This window comes from Melopsittacus undulatus, chromosome 3, assembly GCF_012275295.1.
Source record: "Melopsittacus undulatus isolate bMelUnd1 chromosome 3, bMelUnd1.mat.Z, whole genome shotgun sequence".
Classification (NCBI taxonomy): domain Eukaryota; kingdom Metazoa; phylum Chordata; class Aves; order Psittaciformes; family Psittaculidae; genus Melopsittacus; species Melopsittacus undulatus.
Window position 1 is genome coordinate 45,746,505 of NC_047529.1, and position 25,572 is coordinate 45,772,076.

Sequence of the window (25,572 nt, forward strand, 5' to 3'; positions counted from 1 at the left end):
TTATAATTTTCACATGCACTGGCCAATGCATGGCTGAAAAATAATAATTCACCTTGCCATTATCTGTTCTGTTAAGGACTTTCTTTACTTCAATTAGCTATCTGTTAACAATTTTCTCTTTAAAGGTTTTTGCATGTTTTTTGAGTAAGCCTATTTCTTTAAAGCTTTGAAATAATTAAATAAATAGTTAATATATGATTTTTTTTTTTTAGATTTTTCAGCTTCAAAGCAGTTATTTAAGCACAACAGGTGGAAATACATTAGATATACAATTCATAGGGAAAGTTTATTTTAGACCTGTGTCAAATTCATGTACTGAGAGACTTGACTATTAAGCTTTAACAACTGTCGTTGACATTCTCCTGTTTCACCAGTTCTAGAGGATTCAGCATTCCAAAAACACATAAGTACTTTGAACAAGACAGGAATAGCCAGTGCTTAAAGCATCCCCAGAACTCTGAGTAGCAGTGTTTGATTTCATTTTGCACTGAAACTATGCAATGGAAGTATCTGCAGAAAATCGGAAAACAATCAACAATAACCTGTTAAACCTGGGTCTCAACCACCATCCCACCACAATTTCTCCCCTGAATTCAACAGCTATTGCACCTGATTATGGTGACTGTTCTGCCTCTCAGCTAAGACTCAGAAACATTCATTTGCCTCAGCACTTCTCTGACTATAGCAGAACAAAAGTCAGTAATTCCATATTGATTGCTTTAGGTAGTTAACAGTATTCACCCTTGTAATTAAAGTTGGATTAGAAGGTTGTATTCCTGCTTTCTACAAAAAAAACTGTACAGACAGGTGCATAATAAGATACCTTGTATGGACAGTAGGTCAGTGGTAGTTTATTTCCATAACATGACAAGTCACTTTTACCATGTAAAAACTTTTACCTCATCTACTACTGAGATTGTCAGACAAAATGACATACTAGTGCTCAAGTGCTCTGAAAGTCAGTTTTATAATTAAAGTCCCTGCTAAAGAAATGATTCAACTGGGGTATTATACTCCTGGAAATTAATAAGTACATTTACAGTTTAAACATGTAAAAATGCCAGAGACTACTAGGACTGTTATTTATTATTGTAAGCTATTTTGCATTGAAATTCTGCACAGTTTGCTACCATACTAAATTTATATTAAAATATATCTTAAACAACTAAGACATGAAGCTAAACTGAGAAGTCTGGACTTCATTGGTGTTCACATTAGTGAATTAGAGAAGAAAATTGAGAAGCATTGAATTTGCAAATATTAATACACATCTACATAGCAGTGGAATCAAAGCTGAATAAGAAATATCTCACTTAAGACCATAGCTTCAGAAGGATTAACAACTTTTATTCCTGTTGTTGATTGTTCTACAGTTAAATTTGAAAAACTTATTTCATGAGTTTAAACAAATCTATGTGAAAATAACCTAAACCTGGAAACATAAAGAAGCATCCTTTGAAACACTGGAAATACTCTTGCCATGCCACTGTCGTGATTTTGGAGCACCATAAATAGAGAACCTGGAATATTATTTTTGATTCATTTTACTTTAGAATAATTAGAAACAAAATGTGACCGGTTACAATACCTATCCTTTGGACGTGAAAGTACCCTCCAAATCCCTGCCCTCTTTCTCTATTTTTCTCCACTGTGTGACAGGAAAAAATAAAGAGCACAGTTCTGTAGGTGATGGGACCATAAGACAGTTTTGTGGTACTGAAATTTATTAGTTTGCAAAACAGTAAAAACAAGATAGAAGTCACATGATAGAAATTCAAGTGATTTGTTGACCCAAGGACCTAAAAACAGAAAAGACAAACATGACATTAGAAAGTTAAAAATGTGACTCTCTTGAAATCTTGTAATCAGATGAGCACTTTAAGATTTGTCCTGATGCTTCCAGGCATTCATTCTCCTCAAGCCACACTACTTTTTATTTTTATTGGAGCTTTACGGTATCATATAAGCTACTCTACTTGAAAGCCCATCATTCCGAATTACATGGCATTAAAAATGGTTATTAGAAGAATGTTTGGCCATAAATAAAATTTTGACTGTAAACTCAGTTTTCTGTTATCAGCACCACAATTCCACAAGTTTTATATTCTACAATACTTCAACTTAGAAAGAAAAAAAAATCCACCAAATGGGGAAGAATGAAAAGGAAACCTACACATAAAATGAACAAGGAAGCAAACTTTTGCATCCAGGGTTGGTTTAATCATGTTTTTACTGATGCAGACAATGATCTCACCATTCTACAAAATGAAAGTGAAACTTCTACATCATTCTAATTTACACCTGGATAGCACTGCTTTAAATTGTGTTTAGTCCTGTCCTCTACATACCTTTCTGTAAAGTTGCATTGACAAAACAACGCTAAGAACTTGTTGGAAAGAATGCATTTTATCTTCAAGCAGAACTTATTTCCCCACTCACCCCCCCCCTTTTTTTTAATTACAATATGCAAATATATGAGATCTATCCTAGGAGGAGTTTTGCACATTCTAGATTTTCACAAAATCAAACTTTATTATATTTAGTATAAACATTATCACAAATTTGTCTCCTTTTAAGGTTTTTACGTATTTTGTTCGTTAGTTTTAAATACTATATCATCTTTCCAGCTGCAGAACAAACACCTTAAATAGATATTAGCATCAGTGCCAATTATGTGAGCCATCTCAGGTGTGGTTGAGAAAAGCAAAATCGGAAGGCCAAGCCCTCTTTCCAGATAGAGATATATAACTCCATCTAGAGATGCGATTCAGAGCACCTAAGTTACAACTTGCCTATGCCAGTCTAATACAGGTGGCATGATCTGCTAACAAGGAACTGACTATTAAAAATTCCAAGCTGAGCTCAGGTGGAGTTTCTTAAGTTGGAAGGAAATGGAATCCCCCAAAGTGAGAACTGTAATAATTATAGAAAATAAAATATTTAGTACCGTTTGATCATAATACATTATTTCTCAAATCCAGCATTTCTAGGAAGACTAAGAATTATAAATGAGTGAGGGAAATGTATTATTTAGGGCATGTTACTCTCAGCAGTGCCACTCTAACTGATATTTGTTCCAACAGAACTACATGACATCTAAACTTAACTAGTTTCATTCATTTATGATGTGGCAAAGGGTAATCTTGCTCCCCCAGCTCAGAAGTCTGTATTATTTGTTTTAAAGTATTTTTTATTATTTTACTACTCTATTGGTAGGGGTTTTTATATAATTTTATTAAAGGCATTAATATATTAAAGTTATTTGTGATACTGGATTTTCAAATTCTGAACTCCTTTCTGGCCTTTTTATACTCAGTTTTTATTAGAGGATTAGAATTACCATAATCATGTCTGAAGACAGTAAACTTCCTCAAAGAAGTTTCCAGGCCTTAAGTTCTACATAAAATTAGTTTTCTGGGACAAAGTGTAATTAGATTACATGCAGCAATAGCTACATGCCTCTCCTGGAGGGAGAGCTCCTTCATGCACAGTGACAAAGACGAAGAAGAATTATGGGTGGTTTGTAAGCTTGTCAGGTTTTCAATGTTATCACATGGCAAGTACACCTTCCCTCCTCTCCTCTGAGTCTCAAGCCTTTTTGCCTGCTCCTGTTTTCATAGGAAACAGGCAAGAGAACTTTCCCATTTTTCCACTTTAGATCTAATCTCTGAACACTGCCAGAAAGGTTGGTTTTAGCACAAGATGGGATCTGAAACTGAAATGTATGAAAGCTTGTATTACATATGTTACATCTCACTCACGGTGGAGGGCTACCTACAACCAATGTAAAGCTTACTTAAATGAACTGATTTTAAGTCACCAGTATTACGGTGAAATTGGAGGAAGGGAGATGATTAGTTTGGAGAGAAATAACATGAACATGGAAGGGGACAATCTTCAGGAGAATGCTAATTATAGAAGAAGTGAAAGCATTCAGGAAACAAGTACTGAAGGCTCATTAGCGTTGAGAGTCTAAAAGCACACATGTGAGGTTCATGAGAACCTCATCGCAGAAACAATGTCGTTGACATATGCAGTGATGACTGTGTGAGAAAAGCCCCAGGTGTGAGTGTAGAATATGAGACTCTGGTCCTTGTGGAAACAATGGGATAATAATGTGTGTCTGTGTCTGGGGAAGAGACTTAAAAAATGTGAGTGAACAAGTGCCAGAACACTGAGGAGCATCTTGCTGTTACCTATATAGGTGGAGAATGAAGTGTTACATTTTTTCATTATACAGGTAGCTCAGATTTGCCTCTGGATCAACAAATTCTCTTGCCAGAAATATAAATTGTTTTCTGTACTTCACACAGTGATTTCAATGAGTCATTGGAGTTACCAATTGCACAGAAAGTAAAGTTTCATTTAATTTGTTTTGGTTAATGTTTACACATTTATATTGTGTATTTGGGGATGTATAAGAAATCATATTTGAAAGAAGCAAAGCTTAACTTTAAATTAAAACTGAAGTGATTGGATAGCTTAATAATTTAAACAAGTGATGTGTTAAATTGGGAAAATATTTAGCACTGTTTCTCTTGTATATTTTTGCTTGGACTAGCAATTTCCTTTTAACATGTTTAATTATGTTTTGAAGATGTGATGCAGGTTTTGTTCTATTCACATTGTTCCTGCTGTACCCACCATGGTGACGGTTAGCAGCAGGTTATCATTAAATGTTTGCTGTACACTAATCACTTACTGCAATATGTTTAGGACTCTTCAGGACACCTGTAGTATTCCGAGTGTGCTATTCTAATTTTATCACAACAGTGAAGACACTATGCACATTTTCTTAAATCTGACATATCCTAATATGGGCCTGCTGAAACTTTTATATTCAGCCTCATCTTCAGTTCACAGATAACTTTTAGGCTAATATCATACATAATGCTTGAGAAAATTACATGGCTACACCTACCTGTTTACTTCTCCAGCCATGGACTGAAGTGGCTCCTCCATGAAAAGCATTTTTGCACATCTGAAGCAGCAAGCAACAAGTGAAATGGCACAGGGAGAAGCTATTGAGGAAGAATGTTAAGAAAATCCTGTCAGTTTATGGTCAAAGAAAACATAAGAAAAGCAGAAAAACATGCAAGGAAACAGAGGAGTTCTTTACCTTGTAGAACCCTAGATGTGGAAAAACTGCCGAGTCTTCCTGGCACAAGGTATGGGTGAATTCCAATCCTGGGAACATCCAGAGTGGTTCTTGAAAGAAGTAATGGGACTTTCTTTTCCATCATAATGCTGGTTATGCCAAACAGAAAGCTATGCTAAGTACAGATGGCGCTTAGGCAGCTGGAGATGAACCAGATGCAGGAAGAATCCCCAAACATCCAGAGAACAGTTTTTCTACAGATTGCTTAGAAATTGTAGTGAGTGAGGAGAGCACAACTGAATTAAATGCTTGGCAGTAGGAAGACATGACACAAGGCTGTATGAATATATGAGGGTAATTACAGAAATTAATGAGGCTTTTATCAGTTGTACATACAGAAATGTGACCCTCATCTACTTCTTATCAGTCAGTTTCTCACAGTAAAAAAAACCCTCTGTCATACACCCTGCAGAGTCTTTTAGAATCTTTCTGGAAAGCTTGAGAATGATCCAGGCTCGTGAGGCTGAGATGTAGTACAACAGAGTAGCTGAAGTGTATTACTGCTACCTTTATTCTGTCCTATGCTTCTGGAATAACTGCTCCAGAAATAATGCTTCCTCCACGATGGTCAGGAGATTTATCTGTGTTGTGTATTTGTTAGTAGCTACAGTTAAATTCAAATTAAAATTCTCCTTACTGTTTAGGAAATAGAGTTTGTCCTGGGTTCAGCAGTCACATTGTTTTGATTCTCTTCCCCAACTCTCCAGGAGTTGGGGGAGGAAGGGGGGAGTGAGTGAACGAGCTGTGTGGCTGGGTTTAAACCACGACAGAGCTATATCATTTATTGTTGTTGGAGACTTCATGAACTCTTTTATCACTTTATATATTTGTTTGCATTTGTTTTACTGATGAAATGTTATTGCTTTTTGAAATAATAATCTGTTTAATACATTACACAAGTGTCTTCCTTTCTGAATGGTCATACAGTTTTAGGTAGAGTCACAAGAAGACCACAGAGGCATAAAAGAAATGTAACCATACTGAAGACATAGTGATGAGTTAACTCCAGAGGGGGAAAAGTATGAAGAAGAAAGATGACTGCTAGAGAACAGTGAAGAGAGTAGAAAACAGCAGAGGTTTTGCACTGATTTTAAATGAAAAATAGAAAAAGCTGAGATTTTGCAGGAGCAACAGCAAACCTTTCTGAGTAGTCAAATGTTTAAACCATGGCATATGATCCAAGCATTCCAGAACTTTTCAATAAAAGGGTTTGTCTCTGAATTCTATTGTAAAATCTCAAACAATTTGATATTCAAAGGTTAGGCTTACTTTAAAGCATCTTCCTAGTAGTTCTGGGCTACTTTGAGGAGCAGAGTAAACGCTGTCACTGTTTGGCCAGCATGGCTGTTTAATCCTCACTAGAGTGCTCTTTATCTGCACCACAGACAGCATTGCTGTCCTGAACAAGGACAGTACCATGTGAAAGAAGCTTCACAGCTGCTTCTGGCTCATTCCTCCCACTGGCTTCCCAAGCCTGAAAAATCCCATCCCGCATGTCTTAGAAGGATACTTCTTGTTAGTTCGACTCTTAATCCCTCACCTGTTTTTCACTTTCCTTTTCCTACATATACGCAGAACTTTGCATCTATTTGTTTGTGTAAAGCTGAGTCTGGTTATCTTTTAAGGAGCTGTGAAAGAATTTTTTTGATCAGTGACCTCACTTAGGCATAATTAAACTAGTTGGTGTAGGTTATAGACATTCAATGTTCATGAGTCTGTAGTAATGTTCGGCCTACAGTTGCACACCTGATAACCAATGCAATAACATCCATCTGTGAAACACAGCTCATGGGGAGACCTAAAATAATCTCAGATCATGTTACTTCTTGTAGCCATGTCTTCCTTTCATGGTAAAGAAGAGTAAATTCGAAGTTCTAAACATGTGATGAAGAAAATTTACTCCACCTTCTGGACTGAAAGGTGAGAAAATGGCTGGGAATTAATGTAGTAGAAGCGAAGGCAGCTGTTCAGACCCTAACCCTCTGTCCAAGCTCATACAGAATGAAGTAGTTCCTGCTGTTTCACACCAGCAACAGTTAAAAGTTTGGGTTTTGGGGTTTATGTTTGTTTGTGTTTCAAAAAATGCTACTGAGAAACACAGCTATGAAATGCAGCCAGGCACAATGTGTGAAATACTCTGTGCCTAATAGTGAGGAATTTTGCTTGCCATATTAAAATTAATATCACCAACACTGTTGACATTAATAAGACCTCTCTCATAAATGTTGTCAAGTCCTGAATTTCCAGATCAAATTCCATCAGCTCCTATGAAATATGCAACATTTAGGGAAAGAAAAAAATACAGGGAATGCTGTACTCAGAACTGCCATAAATAAATAATTAAATAAATAAAACTATAAAGGCATTTTAAAGAGTGTACATTATTTACTCTTCTCTAAACTTAGTAAGCACATTTTTAACCTCTCTCTTCTGTTAAGCATGCAGTATGTTCTGTGTACTAAAAGGTTTTAAACAAATAACTCCAGCTTTGTGTCATTGCTAATAAGGTGTCCCTTCTTTTTAGACAGGGAACAATTACTTTTTTCCTGCAACTCAGCTGCAGAGATAATGAAGGAATTCTTGTGTTGTAGTGCTTGTTTTAGACATAACTTGTGTTCAACGAGGAGGAACAAGGCAGTGGGCCTTATTTTAGGGAAGTTCTTTTTTACAGTTCTAATCAGTTTGTTCTGTCTCTCAGATTGACAGGTTCCAACCCAAATGTGCAATAAATAATTTCTTAAAATAGTATTTAAAGGATCAGTACCAGGTGTTTACAAGAGCTAACACACGGTTACAGAAAGATCCACACCTCTTCAAACAAACAGTTCCATGCTGTGTGGGCTACAGGCAATAATGGCTTTAGGAAAAAGAAAAACCTTGATGTAGTTTTTCTACTGCATTTCAAATTATATGAGAAAGATTGAAGAAATCTGTATTAGTAAGTAAGTGGTGAACTTTCCATTTGTATAAGACTTGCTTAAATTTCCTTTTGTCCGATATTTGCCTGATGACATTGAAACTTACTAAACTATTTCATATATTATCTCCGAGGATCATTTAATAACACAGAATGTAATCTTCATTTTGAACCAATGTATTTTGAACCTGTGCAAGACTCAAATGAACTGTGGTCCTACATTCTCACTTGGAAACTATCAAGCAATCTTGAACCCTGAGGCCAGGGGGAGGTCCATCTCCAATATCCTTCCTCCCATCCAGTGAAAAATAGTGAGGCAGTAACTGTAATAAGTTACAATAAGGAAATTCTTTACAATTTTAGATCTGAAGACAATGAATAAAACTAGTATCTTCCCCCAAAATTGCTCTGCATTTTTGGTGACACTGCTTCTCTTCAGTCATTTGGAGCTGTTAGGATACAAGGTTTTTCAGCTATTTAGCAAACTGCAAAATAGATATGCTACTTTATGTGGGTTTTATAACATCAATTCTTTAACCCAATGAGTGAACACAATGAAAAATGCCTATAACTTTTTTCCTCCTGCAAATGTAAGACTTTTCCACAGCTATAATGAATGTTATTTATAGGTATTCTATGTTGTTATTTGAAGGTATGATATGCTTTTATCAGTAGAATTTTTGCCATAATTTCCTGTACAAGGCGTGCCTCATATTTAAGCATTTGTTGTTGAGTTGTTGGGGTTTTTGTTTGCTTGTTTGTTTTTTAATTTAACAACCCGGAAGTCAGGTACCTTAGGATTTTCCTCAAGTAAGCATCAGAAATGTAGATTTTTCACTTTTGAAAGTCCAGAAAAAAATTCTGTCACAGCTGAAAGGAATGATTACTGTACTTATAGGAGAACTCTTTGCGTATTAACAATTGGATTTCTTCTACTCTTTTTTATAGAAAAATCTTTTGTGTCTTACCTTGTCCAGACAGACTATCTTGGTCAACTTCCTTGAAAGGCAGTCCTGTTGTATCTTCAGCTTCAGTTTTCTCTTGCAGAAGACTAGGTGGGATAAAGCTTCTTGTGGTATAAACTGCCAGTGTGGTGGCCTGCTGCACTGGAGACTCATAGCCATCGGTGATTAAGTCACTGCTAGCAGAATCATCTGCTGGAGGAGGCAAATAGGAATCCTCTAGTTTTGGAGGACTACTAGTGCTACCCAGAGCACTGAAAGGCACTGTGAAACTTTGGTGGTCAACAGAGATACCTTCTGTGTCTGGAGTAGGTTTCTCCTGAAACCGTTCTCTGGAAGGTTTGGTAGGGAACACAGGTTCAGATGAAACAAAATTGTTGAAGTATTCAGGATCGCTGATGTCTCCACTTAGCACAGGGATTCCAGTTGTAAATTCATTGAACAGGAAGTCTCCAGTTTGGCCCACTGTTGCTGGGCTGGGGTAGCCCAGTGGGAGTTCCACGTTCATGGAGTCCTCCTGAAAAGGTTTATAAAAAGCAGCTTTTATTATTACGTTTAACTTTCACTGCTAAAACCACCAATAATCTTTAGCTACAGGCACTTGCAAACAGCTAACTCAGCATGAAGTCATGGGATGTATGAAATGTTTGGCATGTGATCCTAATCACATTTCCTGTAATTTAAAAAATGGCCAAAGAAAGATGGCTTTCACCATCCCTGTCAATTGCTCTCTTTCTGTCACTGAAATGTACTAATGAACTGGTGAGACAGTGTAAACTTAGTAATTACAGCAGGAAAAGATAATCAAGCAGTAATTTTCACCTGTAAATGCTCTGAACAATACCTCCGTTGCAGTATAGCAAGACAACATTCATCTTTGACACATTATAAAAGGCAGATATGTATTTTAGCAGAAGATCCTTTTTCTGTATATTTATGTACATTTTAACAGTGTTTAATTAGCAGCCTTCCAGTATCTGACGGGGGGCTATAGGGATGCTGGGGACAGACTATTCCTTAGGGACTGTAGTGATAGGACAAGGGGTAACAGGGAAGTTTAGACTGGATATAAGGAAGAAATTCTTTACTGTTAGGGTGGTGAGGTACTGGAATGGGTTGCCCACGGAGGTTGTGAATGCTCCATCCCTGACAGTGTTCAAGGCCAGGTTGGATGAAGACTTGGGTGATATGGTTTAGGGTGAGGTGTCCCTGCCCATGGCAGGGGGGCTGGAACTTGATGATCTTAAGGTCCTTTCAAACCCTAACTACTCTATGATTCTATGAATTTCATGTTTTTTCTCAACTCATGGAGAAATAAATAAATAAATATACATATCAACTAGTATTAACTTACCATATCAGGGCCTGCCAGAGGAATAGTGACCATGGCCTGGATATCATTATCAAAATCACTAGATGGTCCAATAGATTCTGGGGAAAAAAAACCAAACTAAATTAAATAGCGCACAATATCTCAGTAGTGGCACCCTGAAAACTGATCAAAACAAACTCAGTAAAAACCAGTATCAAAACTGTTCTCCATAAAAAAATTACTTTTAAAAATGCATGCAAAGAAGAAAAAGGCATAAATTTCCATTTAAGATGGAAATTATGAGGAAAACAAGAACTTCATATACATTTTGCTTTGTACTCCTTTATTTAGAATAAATGGGATAGGTCTGCAGAGAGCTGAACCATGGATGAATACTTAAAATCAGCTGAAGTGTGAAGCACTTGGTTAAATCCACCTGGGCTATGATGACTCATTCTATTGTGTTGTTCATTAAACATAAATTCAGTTTTACCCAAAGTCCACACCATTGCTACACTCAAAGTTTTGGCTTCAGTGGCTGGTGGTTCCCTTCACCCTCTCAGAGAAGCTCTTTAAACATAGTTGCATGCCAGCTATTTTATAAAAGTGGTTATTAAAAATTACTAGAGGGGGAAAGTTGATTAAAATTGTTATTATTAAAGTGTTCTATAGCCCCTTTCTTTTCCCCTCTCCTTGTGTCGTTTAAGCTACATTAAAAGATGAGATTTTATTCTTATTGAAAGTATTAATTCATTTAAATATATATATATATTTTTTGTTGTTTGCAAGAAAATGCTGCTGTTTGTAAATGGAACACTTTACAATTTGGTGTGTGGTTTAAGATTGTTTTGGTAAATATACATATGAAAAAGCATTTTAAATTATTTTCCCCATTTTTAAGCCACCTCTCAAAACTAGGGCTATGCTAGCTTTGAGAAAGATCACTGATGGACTAAAGGGGGATATTTGTTAGGTGGATTTCTGAACAGCATGAAGCTTTTCAACGTTCTGCTGGAGGTCTTCACAGCCAGCTAAACTCCCTCTGTGTTTCAGAGAGCAAACTGCAGTTTTACAGTATGTTTCACACCACTGATTTTCGCTTGAGATCAAATGCTTCTTAAGGTGTCTGTCTCTCTGATTTCACTGGGAGGTTAGATGGCTTCCTTACAATCGAGACTTAGCTTTCAGAAAGCTAAATTTATATTAGAGGAAGCCCTCACTTCTTATCAAGGAGACCAGGAAATTTAAATGATACTGTGAATATACATAGTATTTCTCACTCCCCACCTCTCCCTTATTTTTCTTAGTATGTAAAATATCCAGCTCTTTTAAACAAACAACCAAGAAAAGAAGATTCTCCCATATGATTGGAAGTTAGGCTGTATAATTATAAAGACATTTTGCTATCAAAACTAAGATCTGTGCATCCTTGGGACACTGCAACACTTAGGAGAATGAGATACATCAAATGAAAACTACATGTTAGAGAGCAAAGGAGACCTTATTGAAACTACATCAGTTTGAAAAGGTGAAACTTGTGGCTGGCACTGGCCTGCCTACTGACCATCAGTAAACTGAAGTGTTCCAAGGTCCACTGGCAGGGACTGGTCTTCATGGAGTGCTATGGCAACCAGTTGCTGGAGGTCTGTTACTGTGAGTTTAGTTGCTGATATCTCCCTCTCTTCCTTTGGAGAAAGTGGAATTTTTTCATTTTCAACCTTATTAGATCCAATAGTTGAGATGTCACCTGCTGTGCTTCTGATTTCTGAGCCATCTCTCTCAAAGTTTACCACATATCGTGCTATAGTGCTGCTTGACCTGCAGGGGAAAGATGCAAAAATGCCCAGTGCAGCAAAATCAGTTACTGGCAGAGGACTGATTTTAGAAACAAACAAACAAAATATATGTAACCAGAACATATTACACTCTGTACAAATAATGCAGATATATTTCTTCCTAGTGGGACTGTCATCTTCAAATTCCTTTTGTCATGCCTAAACCTTTATTTTTCCTATGCATAATTTTTAATTAAAATTACAATATTGAAGAAAATTATAAAAGTGTTCTAACATAATCCAGTTTAATCTGACTACTCAGGGACCTGTAGAAATACTAATGTAAATTCAAGTCATAAGTTATTGGTTCAAACAGTCGTAAATGCATGCTGGTTTCACTAGAAGCCATAATCACCTATTAATTATGCAGAAAAGGGATTAGACAGTTCATAAAACTACAGATAAGCAAAAACCTTATCACATCTGGGGTTGTTTGTTGGTTTTTTTTTACTCTTTTTTGAAGAACAACAAGAAAGTTAGGTAATATGGCAAGCAAATCACTTTTCACAATGGCAATTTGTTTTCCAAGTCCAAATTAATGGATATAGCTTCTCTCTAGGGGTCCTTGTGTCCTTGTTTAACAGAAGTCTCAAACTTTCACCATTATTAATAAATCAGTTTACATAAATTATAAATTCACCTAATTAAAATGAAAAAGAGTACATTATAAAACATTTGTACTCCACTATGTTGCCTTTTATAATATCAAATAACTGTAGAGAGAGGAATCTCGCTTTCATAGTATGTGCTATGTACCTATGTTTGTACCACATTGCAGGAATTCAGGAAAAGCATTAGACAATTCTTCCTTTTAAACTACAAATTAAAAATTCTGGGAACTGCTAGACAAATTATTCCCCAGCAGCACTTTTAAACAACAACAGGCTCTGTAGCTGCTTGTATTATCAGTCAAGAACTCCTCTTTGCCATTCTATCTGCACTGATAATGGAGATAACAAATCAAATTTTACATACTTACTGAAGATAATGTGTATGTGGGAATACTAGGAAGCAGCAGAACAAAAATGTAAATTTACATATCAAGTTTCCCTATTTATTCTTTTCACTTTCAGTATATTGCTGATAAAGATCTTTAATCATCTGTATGTTAATTTTCTTAGGTCAAACGCTTTTCTTTCTTTCAGAGGAATCCTGACAAAATTTGATTACATGAACATTTCAGATTAAAGTAAAAGTTATCCCCGCTGCTTTATATCACAGATTGTGTATGTAAGCAGAACACAGTCAATTCAGTTTGTTACATCAAGATAAAAAGCATTTATGGATGCATCTATTGACATTTAATAGTCTATAAAATGATTAATCTTAATTATGAGTTATAGACAAATTACCCATCTTTCTCCTTCTTCTGTCTTCATTTCATCACATAACGAAGGGCATGATAAAGGATTGCAAAAGAAAGAAAAGAGATAAATTCACGTATACTAGGAAATCAATCAGTTGTACATCAAAAAATGTATTTTGACAATTTATCTTCGTGTCATCTATAATTTTTATCTCTGTGGAAATGACAGCTTACTCTCCATCGTTTCTTTTTTTGTGTTCCAAACAACAGGGATCTCCATGTTCTGAATGGGGAAACAGGAGTTTTGCTTTACCTTGATAGTTTGAAATATCTACTTTCACATTTCCCACTATAAATGGTGCAATTTGAGCACTACCATTGTTAATCCGTATCTCTATGGTGGCAATGAACACCTGTGCCAATAGTAGCAACTACTACTGTTACCACATATGGTACCTACTCAGATCCTAGTCACAGGGGTAACTTTACCTAATAATTACCTCCAAAATGCATGTCTATGTTGACTTTCCATTATATAATGCCATTATTTTCCATGATGAATTCTCTAGCATATCTCTGATGTTGTCCTTCCTCATTGTCTCTAGGGAAATGCTGCTAAAGTATATATAGTAATATGGCTAAGGGAGAATGGACACCATCACCTGTCTTTGTGATATGAAACTCTCAGGAGCTAACTAAACTACTAAATGATGGGAAACAATCCTGGTCTTCCACACTGATGAATGTACATTCATATGAGCTCCTAATCCAAGATACTAAACAGAAATGGATTTCTGATCTCCTGAAGTCACAGCTTGAAGTGGTGAAACACTGAAACAGGTTGCCCAAAGCAGTGGTAAATGCTCCATCCCTGGCAGTGTTCAAGGATAAGCTGGAGAGAGCCTTTGGGCAACATGGTCGAGTATGAGGTGTCCCTGCTCATGACAGGGGGGTTGCAACTAGAGGATATTAAGGTCCTTTCCAACCCTAACTACTCTATGATTCTATGATTCCAGGAGGTTATTTATTGCAATATGTAACTATAAGTTGTTACTACAGATTTTCTCTGCTTGGTCTGCAGTAGCCAGTTTTTTGTTTAGTTACTTCATAATAAAAATGTAAGCAAGTAATTTTTACTTTATTTTGCTTTCCTCTGTCCTTTCCTCCAGCAATTTTGAAGAGATAAAAGCTAGGAAGATGCATGCTCTTGTCTAAATTTGGATTGAAATATGAAAGTTCTTCAACATACATTAAATATTACTGAAAGCACTGAATGTTCCTGATGCTGTGCCAGAAGCCCATGTGAATTTATGTAATTTTTTCCTGCTTTTTATTAGCTTTCAATTTTTGTTATCTCTTACAGTTAGTAATTGGTTTTTTCCCTTGATTGTTTACATAATGTGCTTTTATCTATGGTTATGCTTCTATATGGTTAGAAGCATAACCATATAAAATACCTAGGTTTTGATTCCTCTCACTTTCCCTGTAGATTCTCTATTGAAAAAAATGCACAGTAGCTTGTATTAGCAGTAAACATACAAGGAAGCTAAAAGTAAAAGAAATTACAAGATAGAACACAGAGTTATTAGAATATGAAACCATTTTAATTGTTTGAGACACCTGGGAAACACCTATAGGGAAAGTTTTTATGTGTGTAAGCATGGATCCTCCTGCAACCTTCTCTTGCCAAGGCACCTTCACTGAGATCTATGAAGGGCAGAGGATGTGCACACAAAAAAATAGCACCTTAATAATCATACTCCTAGATCTTTTTGTCTTGTCATTTAAGAAAGTCCTTAATACAATATTTATAACAAACAATTTCAAATGATTTATTGATTACTTCACCCGTCAGGGAATTAAACCTAGTTCTACTTAGTAATTCAAAACCTCATAGTCCCACTTGGAACATGTTTGCAATTCCCTCCACATCATCTCTGTGTTGTTTCTAGGAAACTATTTTTTGTCTATAGCAATACACCCACCACTATTCTACGTCTATCCATGTTGGAAGGATAGAAGGAAGAGGAGAATCCTAGTAGCCAATAGAAAAATGAGTCACATTTTCTTACTTACTTAAATCCTAACACGTGGATTTCTTTGAATCCTGGAAGTTTCTCAAATATTTTTTGCATCTACAGAAAATAATAAAATCATTGATACATTGTAAGTTCTACTGTTAAAAAGCAAGCACAGGTGGACTATCTGGACAATATTTTCTATATTTCAGAAAGAGCTTTGGAAAACAGTCTCAGCTATTGTCCTCTGTGGTATCATCATTGCTGAACTCAAACATGGTATTTAATTTGTATATGCTTCCTGAATTACTTGTTAATAGGCAAAATTAAGTATGAAATACATCTTTTTTACTAATGTAATTATGTAAACAAGTGATTATCTAGGCCATAATAAAGCAAGTCAAATAAAATGAATCAAATATTTTTCTAATTTTCAGCAGTTTCGGTCTATGAATAATTTTGCGTTTCAAGTCACCTTAACTGTAAATAGTTAATTATTTAGAAATAGTAACCAAATGCAGGTGGATTTAGATTATTTGTCAAATAATTTCTAAATTAAGCAGTTATAACTGTCTTGTACAAATAGAATAACTTTGTATATTTTTAATTCTGATGCAAAAAATGTGCAGTTACATGATTTGAATAGAAGAGATGGTGTAAAGAATAAACAATGAGCAGAAAAGATCAATTGAGTGTACATTTTTCAGAATTTAAGATAATAAATGTTTTTACCAGCACCTCAAAATTAACAGTGTTTTGAGAGCCAGCAGATTGATCTAGTCTTGTCTCTTTTCCAACCGCAGCAACATTTATGCATCTAAGTCAGATGAACCATTTTATGTTGATCTACTATGTGACAGGAACGGGATTTTTTTTAAACACAGTTCCACAGCTCCTTTCTGTTTCACTTTCTGGCCCTGTTAAGTACCAGGCAACAAACACAGCACCTAAGCCTTTCATCTGCAAGCAAAGCCTGTGGGTTTAGGGGAATTCAACACTTGAAAAGAAGTGAAAAAACCTTTTGAGGAATCAGGTCCTTTTAATTCAGCGTATCACTTAAAAAGTGCATGAACTAATGTGATCTTTTCTCTTCCTTGACTACGTTATTCTGTACAAACCCAGCATACATTTAAAACTCATTCATTCATGCATGAGCATTTGTCAGAGCAGGTAGGGAATGGGTGGTCAAATCCACACATTTCTTTGCATCTCTTACTTAGGGTAAGTGAAGAAGTAGCATAAGATCAGTGTGTTATCACAATAACAGGTATCAACCATACCATATAAGCCTAGATGTCTTTTTTATCACAGCAAACAGAAGAGATTATAATGGCTAGCACAGAATATAGGTCTGCCATCTACCCTCCCCTTGTCCATCTCTTGGAAGAGGACAGCAGGAAAGGAACTGAAGTAAATAGTTCATTTGAAGCTTGGTCTGACTTAGTAAAAGTGGTGCAGAAGTAGCAATTAGACTGTGGGAAGCTTTAAAATGTTCATGTGACTAATGTTTACTTAAAATAACAGAGATTAAGGTCCTCAATCACTAGTATGCAATCAATTTCCCTAAACTTAGACACAGACCGTCATTCTAGATGCATTAACGATGTCTTCTGCTCAGGTGCTGGTTCTAAAGAGTCCAGCTCTGTCATATTTGAGAGGCCCTTTCAGATGTATTGGACAACCCAAAGCATCTTAAAGGGCATCAGATATCCATGTTTAGGTAAATGAATATCCTTTTAGACTTATTCTGCTAGCTGACTATTGTTGGCCAGTCTCTTCTTGCTTCTCTTTATATCACAATGAATTTGATGCCTTTTTTAAAATTGTATGTGTATATGTGGCTTCCTGTTTCCCACTTTTGCCAATTTAATCTCAATATACTAAGTAGTGTAATGCATCTGAATCTGTATTCCATTCTCAAGGTGATTTTAAATGTATGTTGTGGTATACAGATGTACTTCTGAACATTTGCACTCTAATGTCTGCTGTAACTCTTACTTCTTGCTGCATCATGGAATTAATTATAAACTGAGCTTGGAACTCAATAGCATCAACCTTCACAAAGCCTCCTCTGGAATTTGTACAGGAGCTCATGTAGCTGGACAAGGTTTTAATTCTGAATCTAATCTCCTCTTTCTCACCTTTTGACTGCATTTGTAAAACTGTCTTGTAACAAGATTGCTCTCTGCCTCCTCCATGGCCTATCTTTGGAAGAAAGCACATCAGGTGTAATTCATGTTACTGGACTACAAATAATTTTCTATTCCACACTGAATGTCAAGAACTGCTTTGGATCCTTTAAAGTGGCAGATAAAATTTGATGACAGTGGAAAATAATTAAACAGTCAAGAAACTTTGCATTTCTCCCTCTCCATTTAATGAGGTAACTTAAAAGCCAGATTGTGAAATTACATCATTATATGTGTAGTAAACAAAACTGGCAGGCAGTTCTGTCAAAGGATAATCTGGAAATCTCCAGAGAAGGAACTTTTTATCAGCTCTGCCAAAATGCCCTTCAACATTTTTCTATGCATATCTGAAACTGAAGCAGGATAGTTAAATAGCTTACACTAAGGAATGCTCATGAAACAAATAAGAAGATGTAGTTAATTTTACAAAGAAAATCTTTTAGAAACCTCAACTCATTAACTTCTATCTATTAAATTGATAGCTGAGCAGTCAATATTATTAAATATATGAAAACACCACAGATGTTTCAGTTCTTACAGAAACTCTGGTAATGCAGAACAAAATGACTGGAAGTCCTTTGAAGAATAGTTCAGACAACAGTAGCTAATTACTTTCAACATTTATATTACATTTCTCAGTAGGTTTATTGCAGAAATTAAATTATAACAAAGTACTGTCCATGAATTTCTGATTAAGCCCAAATGATATTCCTAAAGTTACTCTGTTAATCACTTATCTGAGTCCCTGCTGCTGACAAAGACATTGACTTGTTAGCTTTGTGGCTGAACAGATGGCCTAAATGAGGGGAAAAGCTGACTATACGTGAAGGAAAAGTGAAGGTCTTAAGACAACAGTAATTATCTATGTCAAGTGAGGGCAGTAGATTCTAATTCTGTTTCATGGTGAAGGTAGTTTCAGAATATGAATCTCAGCCAAGGTACAAAGGCAGCATATTGGCTTTCACTCATCCTCCTTACCTGTAGCTGAAATTTGGCAGCTAGTTGTCTGTACTGTGGAGAGTTGGGATCATTAAGTTCAGCTGTGTACTCCTGATCAGTGAGAGTGACACTGAATTCTACCATTTGCTCCACAGGCAGCTCTGGGACTGTATTTGTTCCCAGCTCCTGGAAAAAGAGAGGAGAGGAATTAAAAGAAAGAAATGAAGCTAGGTGTGTTTTTTCCCCAGTATTTAATAAGTGGAAGGGTTACCTTTTAAACCCATCCCCCAAATAAATTCACATATAAAAATACAGCTCATCAGTTACAGAAAGAGAGTTCTGTAATGTTCCATCATATAAACAGAAGATAAAGGAATATGCACTTAATTATATAGCTCCCCTATAGCTTTTGAGGAGCCAGCCTTTAGGGAGCTGATCACAAAGGATTAGGCCAAGGAAGAAAGAGGAGACTAACAACATGGGGGAACTGGTTAATCCCTGTCTCCCAGTACCTCTCAAATATAAGTGATTTTAAAACCATTTCCCCCCTCATATTTTACCTGTTCTTTTACTCCAACAACCTATAATACAGGTGGGTAACACACAGTTGAGAATATTAGCTTTATATTACTGTCTTAAATTCTGAGGTTATAATCATATTGAACAGTAAAAATAGCATTTGTATGAGATGACTCCAGTGCAATTCCTATGCCAGAGCTGAGAAGCTTGCAGAGGCAGGATGGAGAACAGTAGAGATTTGCCAAGGGTGGGATGGATGAGGCTTTGAGTATTTCTGCCCTCAAATGTGTGGCAGCAGCAGCACCAAGACTTTGAACTCACCCAAGCAGGGAGGATGTGACATAAACCCCTTCCCACAACCAGTATGTGAAAAAGGCAAAAAACCCAGCCCTGGAGCAACTCTTCAAGGACATGCTTTAACAGATAAAATATCTAGAAACTGAAAAAAGGCTCAGAGCAAAGCCCAAAATGAACACAAGGAACAAGCTTCCCCCTGTGGCTCCTCAGTAAGAGCATCCACCCTCATGCCCTGATAAGACCTTGTTTTTTCTCTAGGGGAAGGTTCTAGAAGTTCCCTAAAGCAACACAGCTGTGCTGAGACCAGGGCCACCTCTCCGTCACCAGCAGGTGAGGCAATCAGGAGAGGGAAAATAATAGCCTTTCCTAGCACCCTTTCCCCTGCCTCACACATAGCCTGTGGTTGCTACTATAAACTTTTAGCTGAAAAAAAACAGCTGTGTTGTATGGCTCCTGTGGGAAGACGTCAGTGGAGGCCCCCTTGTTTGGCAGCTGGCTGTCTGGCAAGTAGGTCCAGTACCCTCTTCTGTGTTACAAAAAGTTCAGAAGCAACTAGTTTTTACATTATTTAATGATGATCAAGGTCATAAAATGGTGCAAAATAGGCAACGGGCCTTTCATTAAAAGAATGAAGTCTTTGCATAAAAGCTGTTCCAGTACTTTTATGCTTTCTACTGTGTATGCAAGAAAGATAACATTCTGTTCCAGTACAGAATGGATGCTAATAAAGCCCTCTAGTACTATTAGCAGTAATAGAGTGGAGCAGTCAGGATTTATAAGTGCTAAGTGTTTATAAGATTTCCTTCTCTTCTAGCTGAGCTCAAAGCCAAGAGGTAAGTGAAAAGTGGAATAGGAAAATGGACTGCTCTCACCTTCACAGGAATCTTCGTGTCATTAACAATTTCGTTGAGCAGTGTTCCACTAGGTGCAATTACATATGGAGTCATGGATGTGCTGGGGAAGCCTGGGGGGATTAAAAATAAAATCAGGCAAGAACAGGTTTGCACAGCAAAACATTATCTTTGTTGGTCAGGTGTCAACTCACTGAAAAGCTTTCCTTATGGAGGATGTTAGAGCACAAGACTGCTAGTGAAAGGTGCTCATGACTTACGGCATGGGTAAAACTGCTACTTTTTAGATGGTAAACAGCCTTTCTTTCCAGGTCAAAACATCAATAGCATTGTATGTGTGTGACTAAAGGCAAAAATGGCATGGAAATCAATGAAATAATGTGAATTAAATTTGATAATTTTCTGTCATATTGTGTTGTATGTCACCAAATGTCTAAACTCCACTTTGCCAATTGAGATCTTTGTGACAGCCACCTTTCTTAAAGGCTCAATTTAAAGCAACAAGAATCTTTGACAGAATTTTCCAGCTAGGGACAAAATTACTATGTTGTCATTTTTAATAAGATTCTGTCATATTTTCCCCTCAAAAATATGCATGCAGGATGTTTTGTCCTTGAACCAAAACACATATTCGCAGAGTTTTACCATTGCATAAACTTATAGTATTATTTTAAACTATAGTACACAACAGTTTTGGTAGGTCTATTTGGAATAATCTGCTCAAGTTAATGTCTTGACATCACTGTGGCTTTTTGACTTGTTTGTTTTGGCTAACAGTGTGGTAGCTGACACTTTAAATGTTATTTCATAACTGAAGCAAAATTAGTTCTATTCTCTACAGGTGAAACTAGGAAAATGGATGAATTTAGAGACTGAAACAAACTTGGAATGCTGCATATGAGCAGCAGACATGGTGTAAACAAATAAAAAATGCTTCTTATAGCTTATTTTGCTAAAGCATGTCATGGTACTTTACCGTACTTGTCATGCTTCTATTGCATTCGTTAAATTATAGCCTTCTAAGATCTCTGAATCACTGGTTTTAGCAATTCTATTTAATGGGCAGGTACACAGCAAGCAGAATTGATTTTACCTGTAGGAATGGAAGGAATGTCTTCTAGCTTTTTGCCACCTGTTTTCTCTGTGGATATTTCATCTTTCCTATCAATCAAATAGAAAGGAGTGATTTAAAGATCAGCGTGCTGTACTAGCAATGGCAACGGTGTAAAAAAAAGCATAAAAGAAATAACCCCTGTATTAAGTGTACTTTAAATGAGAGAATTTATTTCTATTGGAGTATTTGATAAGCTCATTAAACAGGCAGGGGAACAGTAGATCATATTTTATGTTTAACAGTTTATATATTTCCTTTCCTTCAGTATGATATTTGATTTTACAGTGAATAAAAATACTGATTTGATATATTCTTCCACCAAGGACTACCAGTCCTGTCAGGAGCCTGCTTATAAGTTTTCATGACTGATTTTCCTTTAGAGACATGGTGTCACAAAGATTAAAATATTGCACAGGGTCTGTTTTTTCTCTCTGTGAAGTCTATGAAAGGTTGACCACTGACTAAAGTGGAATCAAGACTTTTTGTTTCCTTTGCTGCATCTCCTCCTATTAAGATAGTTTAATGAGGGCTCCAATTTTAGAACTAATGGACATCTCATGGTTCCAAGGGTGTCTCATAAGGTTTGGTGTGAGGAGAGGATGTGTAACTTATTTTTCATAGAATCACAGAATAGTTAGGGTTGGAAAGGACCTTAAGATCATACAGTTCCACAGGCACACCTCACACTAAACCATGTCACCCAAGGCTCTTTCCAACCTGGCCTTGAACACTGCCAGGGATGGAGCATTCACAACTTCCCTGGGTAACCCATTCCAGTACCTCACCAGCCTAACAGTAAAGAATTTATTCCTTGCATCTTATCTAAACTTCCCCTGTTTTCACTTGTCAGCCTGCATTATATCATAAGAATGCTTCCAACTAATGATAGTTTCAAATCAGATTCCTGGATGAAGATTAGTATGAGTTTTAGAGATGTTTATGATTGGATCTAGATGCAATATTCATGGATTAGTGCCTGCCATGGTCCCCATGGTAGGCAGCTGAAAACTCAAGAATATGATGGGTGTTATGTACAGATTTTCTGCCTCACATCACAGGATTTGGTTTTGTATTGTTGATATTATTTTCTGTTGCAAGCTTTATAGTCAGGTGCTGATGAATAAATTGTGTAACTGAAACTGTTCACTTGCCTGAAAAGCAGAAGTAATATGTATACATAAATACATTTTATAATAAATGTGTTAAATTTTAGTGCAGGTAAGTCTGTAGAATAATTTCTGCTCTAAAACCAAAACGTCATTCATTTTTAGGTTTTGGAAACATTTAGAGTCTTAGAAAAGAATCCTTTTATGTTCTGCTATTTTTTTTTTTGTGAAATTGGTTGGTGAAGGATTTTGGCTCTTTCAGGTTTTAAGTAAAATCCTACTGCAAAAAAAAAAACTCCACAGCATAAAAAAAAAAAGAAAAAAAGCCCAATCATGTAAATACATGAGGACAGAATTATGATTTCTATAGAAATAGCACTCACGTGGTGGGTTTGTGAAAACTAATAGGAGTGAAGGAACTAAGGGCACTGCAGATAATATATTGTGTTAACTGAGACAACGTGAAGCTTGTAGCACAGACACAAAACATAGCTGGGCTGCTTTTCTATATAGGAGCAAGCTAGTGGTTTAATAACATAAAGAACATGAAAAAAACTGTATTTACCACATCCTCTGGATAACCGGTGTGGTGAGAACTAAAATATTTGTAGAGTTTTCACAATATTAACTAATTATGTGTTATGTCTTTAACTGGAGACTGATTTCTTTACATGGCATCTACAGAAGATACAAAATGTTTCCCAAATCACAGAGTACTAAAAATGAAGTCCAACAGTGCGTAATCATGGCTGCATGTATTTCCAGTTAGAATATCAGTAATTCCATAGAATTTACTTCACCTTCTGAATTGTGTCTAGGGAAAACCGTACTGTACACAAAGAGCACAAGAACTGAGATCAGTCACTTCACTTACTGTCTTGCTGCTGGTGTTGGCACTAGACTGAATGAAAAGACCTCCCTTCGGAGTTCTGGGGAGTTTAATTAGGCTCTACATTATTAAAAATATATTTCTGAGAAAGAATAATGCTCAAAGCTCCCATGTCATGATGAACAAAGATACAAAAACCTCTGTGATCCTGAGACAGTGTAATTAAGGAGCAGGAAAGATTTTTTTCTGCACCCTAAAATCTAAGAAAAGTCAAAGGAAAAGATTATATATAAACCAGAGAAACTGTGGACAATGATTTGTGTGGCTGTATTGTAGTATTTATATGCAAATGGACAGAATTTAGTATAGCAACTTTAATCCTGCCATTCGTGGATTTCTGAGCACTGCCAGAAGCACTTCTTTCTTTTTACAAGAATTTATGGAATAAAGCATCACCTTAATTAACACTATGCTGATACGTAAAAATGTAGGGCAAAGATAAAGTGAAGGCATAGTGTTTTTATATTACTGCTCAATGTAACCTCCAGATAAACTTCCGTTAAAGGCTGAATTTCCTTTTCAGAATGATAGATATTGTGGGTAATCTTTTTGTCACTCCCAATCAACACTAGTTGAATGCGTAGCCCTTGCTCTGTCACTGTTTATGCTCACATTAGTCAAAGAAGACATTCTGTAGGGTCTCAAAGTGAGCAGACAACTCAGACATTTGTCCATCTTCATTATTTGTTATTCAGACACTGTGTACCATGATACCTACAGTATACAACACAGCTCTCACAGCACACACCAAATACATCACAGTGCTATCTGTATATCTGTTCACATCCACACACATCTACACTTATCTTTTTCACAAAAGGCAGTAACATGAAGTGGCAAGGTTCTGCTTGTGCTACTTACCTTTCCTGGAAGGTTCTATGTTTTACTCGCTGCAAAAAGATTAAGAAAAACAGCATTTTACTAGTTGGTGTATCCAACCATTGAGCAGAAGCCTGTTAGCTCTTTTGTTTATTGTACTTTTAAGTTTTCCTTCTAATACATGCCCCCTCCTCTTCCTGAACCTTACTTTGTCTTTATATAAGCAGATGGGGAGGGACTTGGGAGTCTCCCACAGTTTCTAAACAAATTTCAGTAATCCTTACCCGTTGGATTATTTCCAGGTGCTCTTGGGAGTTGCTGAAGTTTTTGCCAATGTCAAATATGCAGAAAGTTTCCCTCTGGCAGGCAGTAACCCAGTTCTGATATTCAGAAGTATCAGGAATCCGGTCCAAAAAAATACGAAAGGCTTCCCACACAGCTTCCTGGCAGACTGAGTAAGAAGAAAGAGGTTGGAGATGGATGCTTTGAACAAAAAAGTAAACTTGAAAGCCTTTTTTAAGTGATTTGGGATTTACATATTTTATAGTAGTTAGTAAAAAAATCTAGCTTCTAGGTATTTTTAGAAATTGAGGTCTTTTAAACATTTCTGAGTTGACAGTCATAGAATCATAGAATAGTTAGGGTTGGAAAGGACCTTAAGATCATCTAGTTCCAAACCCCCTGCCATGGGCAGGGACACCTCACACTAAACCATATCACCCAAGGCTCTGTCCAACCTGGCCTTGAACACTTCCAGGGATGGAGCATTCACTACCTCCCTGGGCAACCCATTCCAGTGCCTCACCACCCTAACAGTAAAGAACTTTTTCCTTACATTCAATCTAAACTTCCCCTCTTTAAGTTTTAACCCGTTACCCCTTGTTCTATCGCTATAGTCCATAATGAAGAGTCCTTCTCCAACATCCCTGTAGGCCCCCTTCAGATACTGGAAGGCTGCTATGAGGTCTCCACGCAGCCTTCTCTTCTCCAGGCTGAACAGCCCCAACTTTCTCAGCCTGTCTTCATATGGGAGGTGCTCCAGTCCCCTGCTCATCCTCGTGGCCCTCCTCTGGACTTGTTCTAACAGTTCCATGTCCTTTTTATGTTGAGGACACCAGAACTGCACACAATACTCCAAGTGAGGTCTCATGAGAACAGAGTAGAGGGGCAGGATCACCTCCTTTGACCTGCTGGTCATGCTCCTTTTGATGCAGTCCAGAATATGGTTGGCTTTCTGGGCTGCAAGCGCACACTAAAGCTGGCTTATGTTCATTTTCTCATTGACCAATACCCCCAAGTCCTTCTCTACAGGGCTGCACTGAATTTCCTTTTTGCCCAACC

General features: G+C 36.7%; 1 protein-coding gene across 1 annotated transcript in view; it reads right to left on the reverse strand.

Moving 5' to 3' along the window:
• IMPG1 (interphotoreceptor matrix proteoglycan 1) overlaps positions 1-25,572 on the reverse strand; it is a 56,797-nt gene that overhangs the window by 15,059 nt on the left and 16,166 nt on the right. Inside the window, exons 3-12 of the mRNA XM_005153156.2 lie at positions 24,516-24,682; positions 24,274-24,302; positions 21,397-21,464; positions 20,325-20,416; positions 18,676-18,822; positions 15,567-15,625; positions 13,537-13,557; positions 11,914-12,167; positions 10,392-10,468; positions 9,044-9,554 (exon numbers count right to left, since the gene is read on the reverse strand). Of these exons, the coding sequence (XP_005153213.2) occupies positions 9,044-9,554; positions 10,392-10,468; positions 11,914-12,167; positions 13,537-13,557; positions 15,567-15,625; positions 18,676-18,822; positions 20,325-20,416; positions 21,397-21,464; positions 24,274-24,302; positions 24,516-24,682 (1,425 nt within the window). The remainder of the gene's footprint in view (positions 1-9,043; positions 9,555-10,391; positions 10,469-11,913; positions 12,168-13,536; positions 13,558-15,566; positions 15,626-18,675; positions 18,823-20,324; positions 20,417-21,396; positions 21,465-24,273; positions 24,303-24,515; positions 24,683-25,572) is intronic.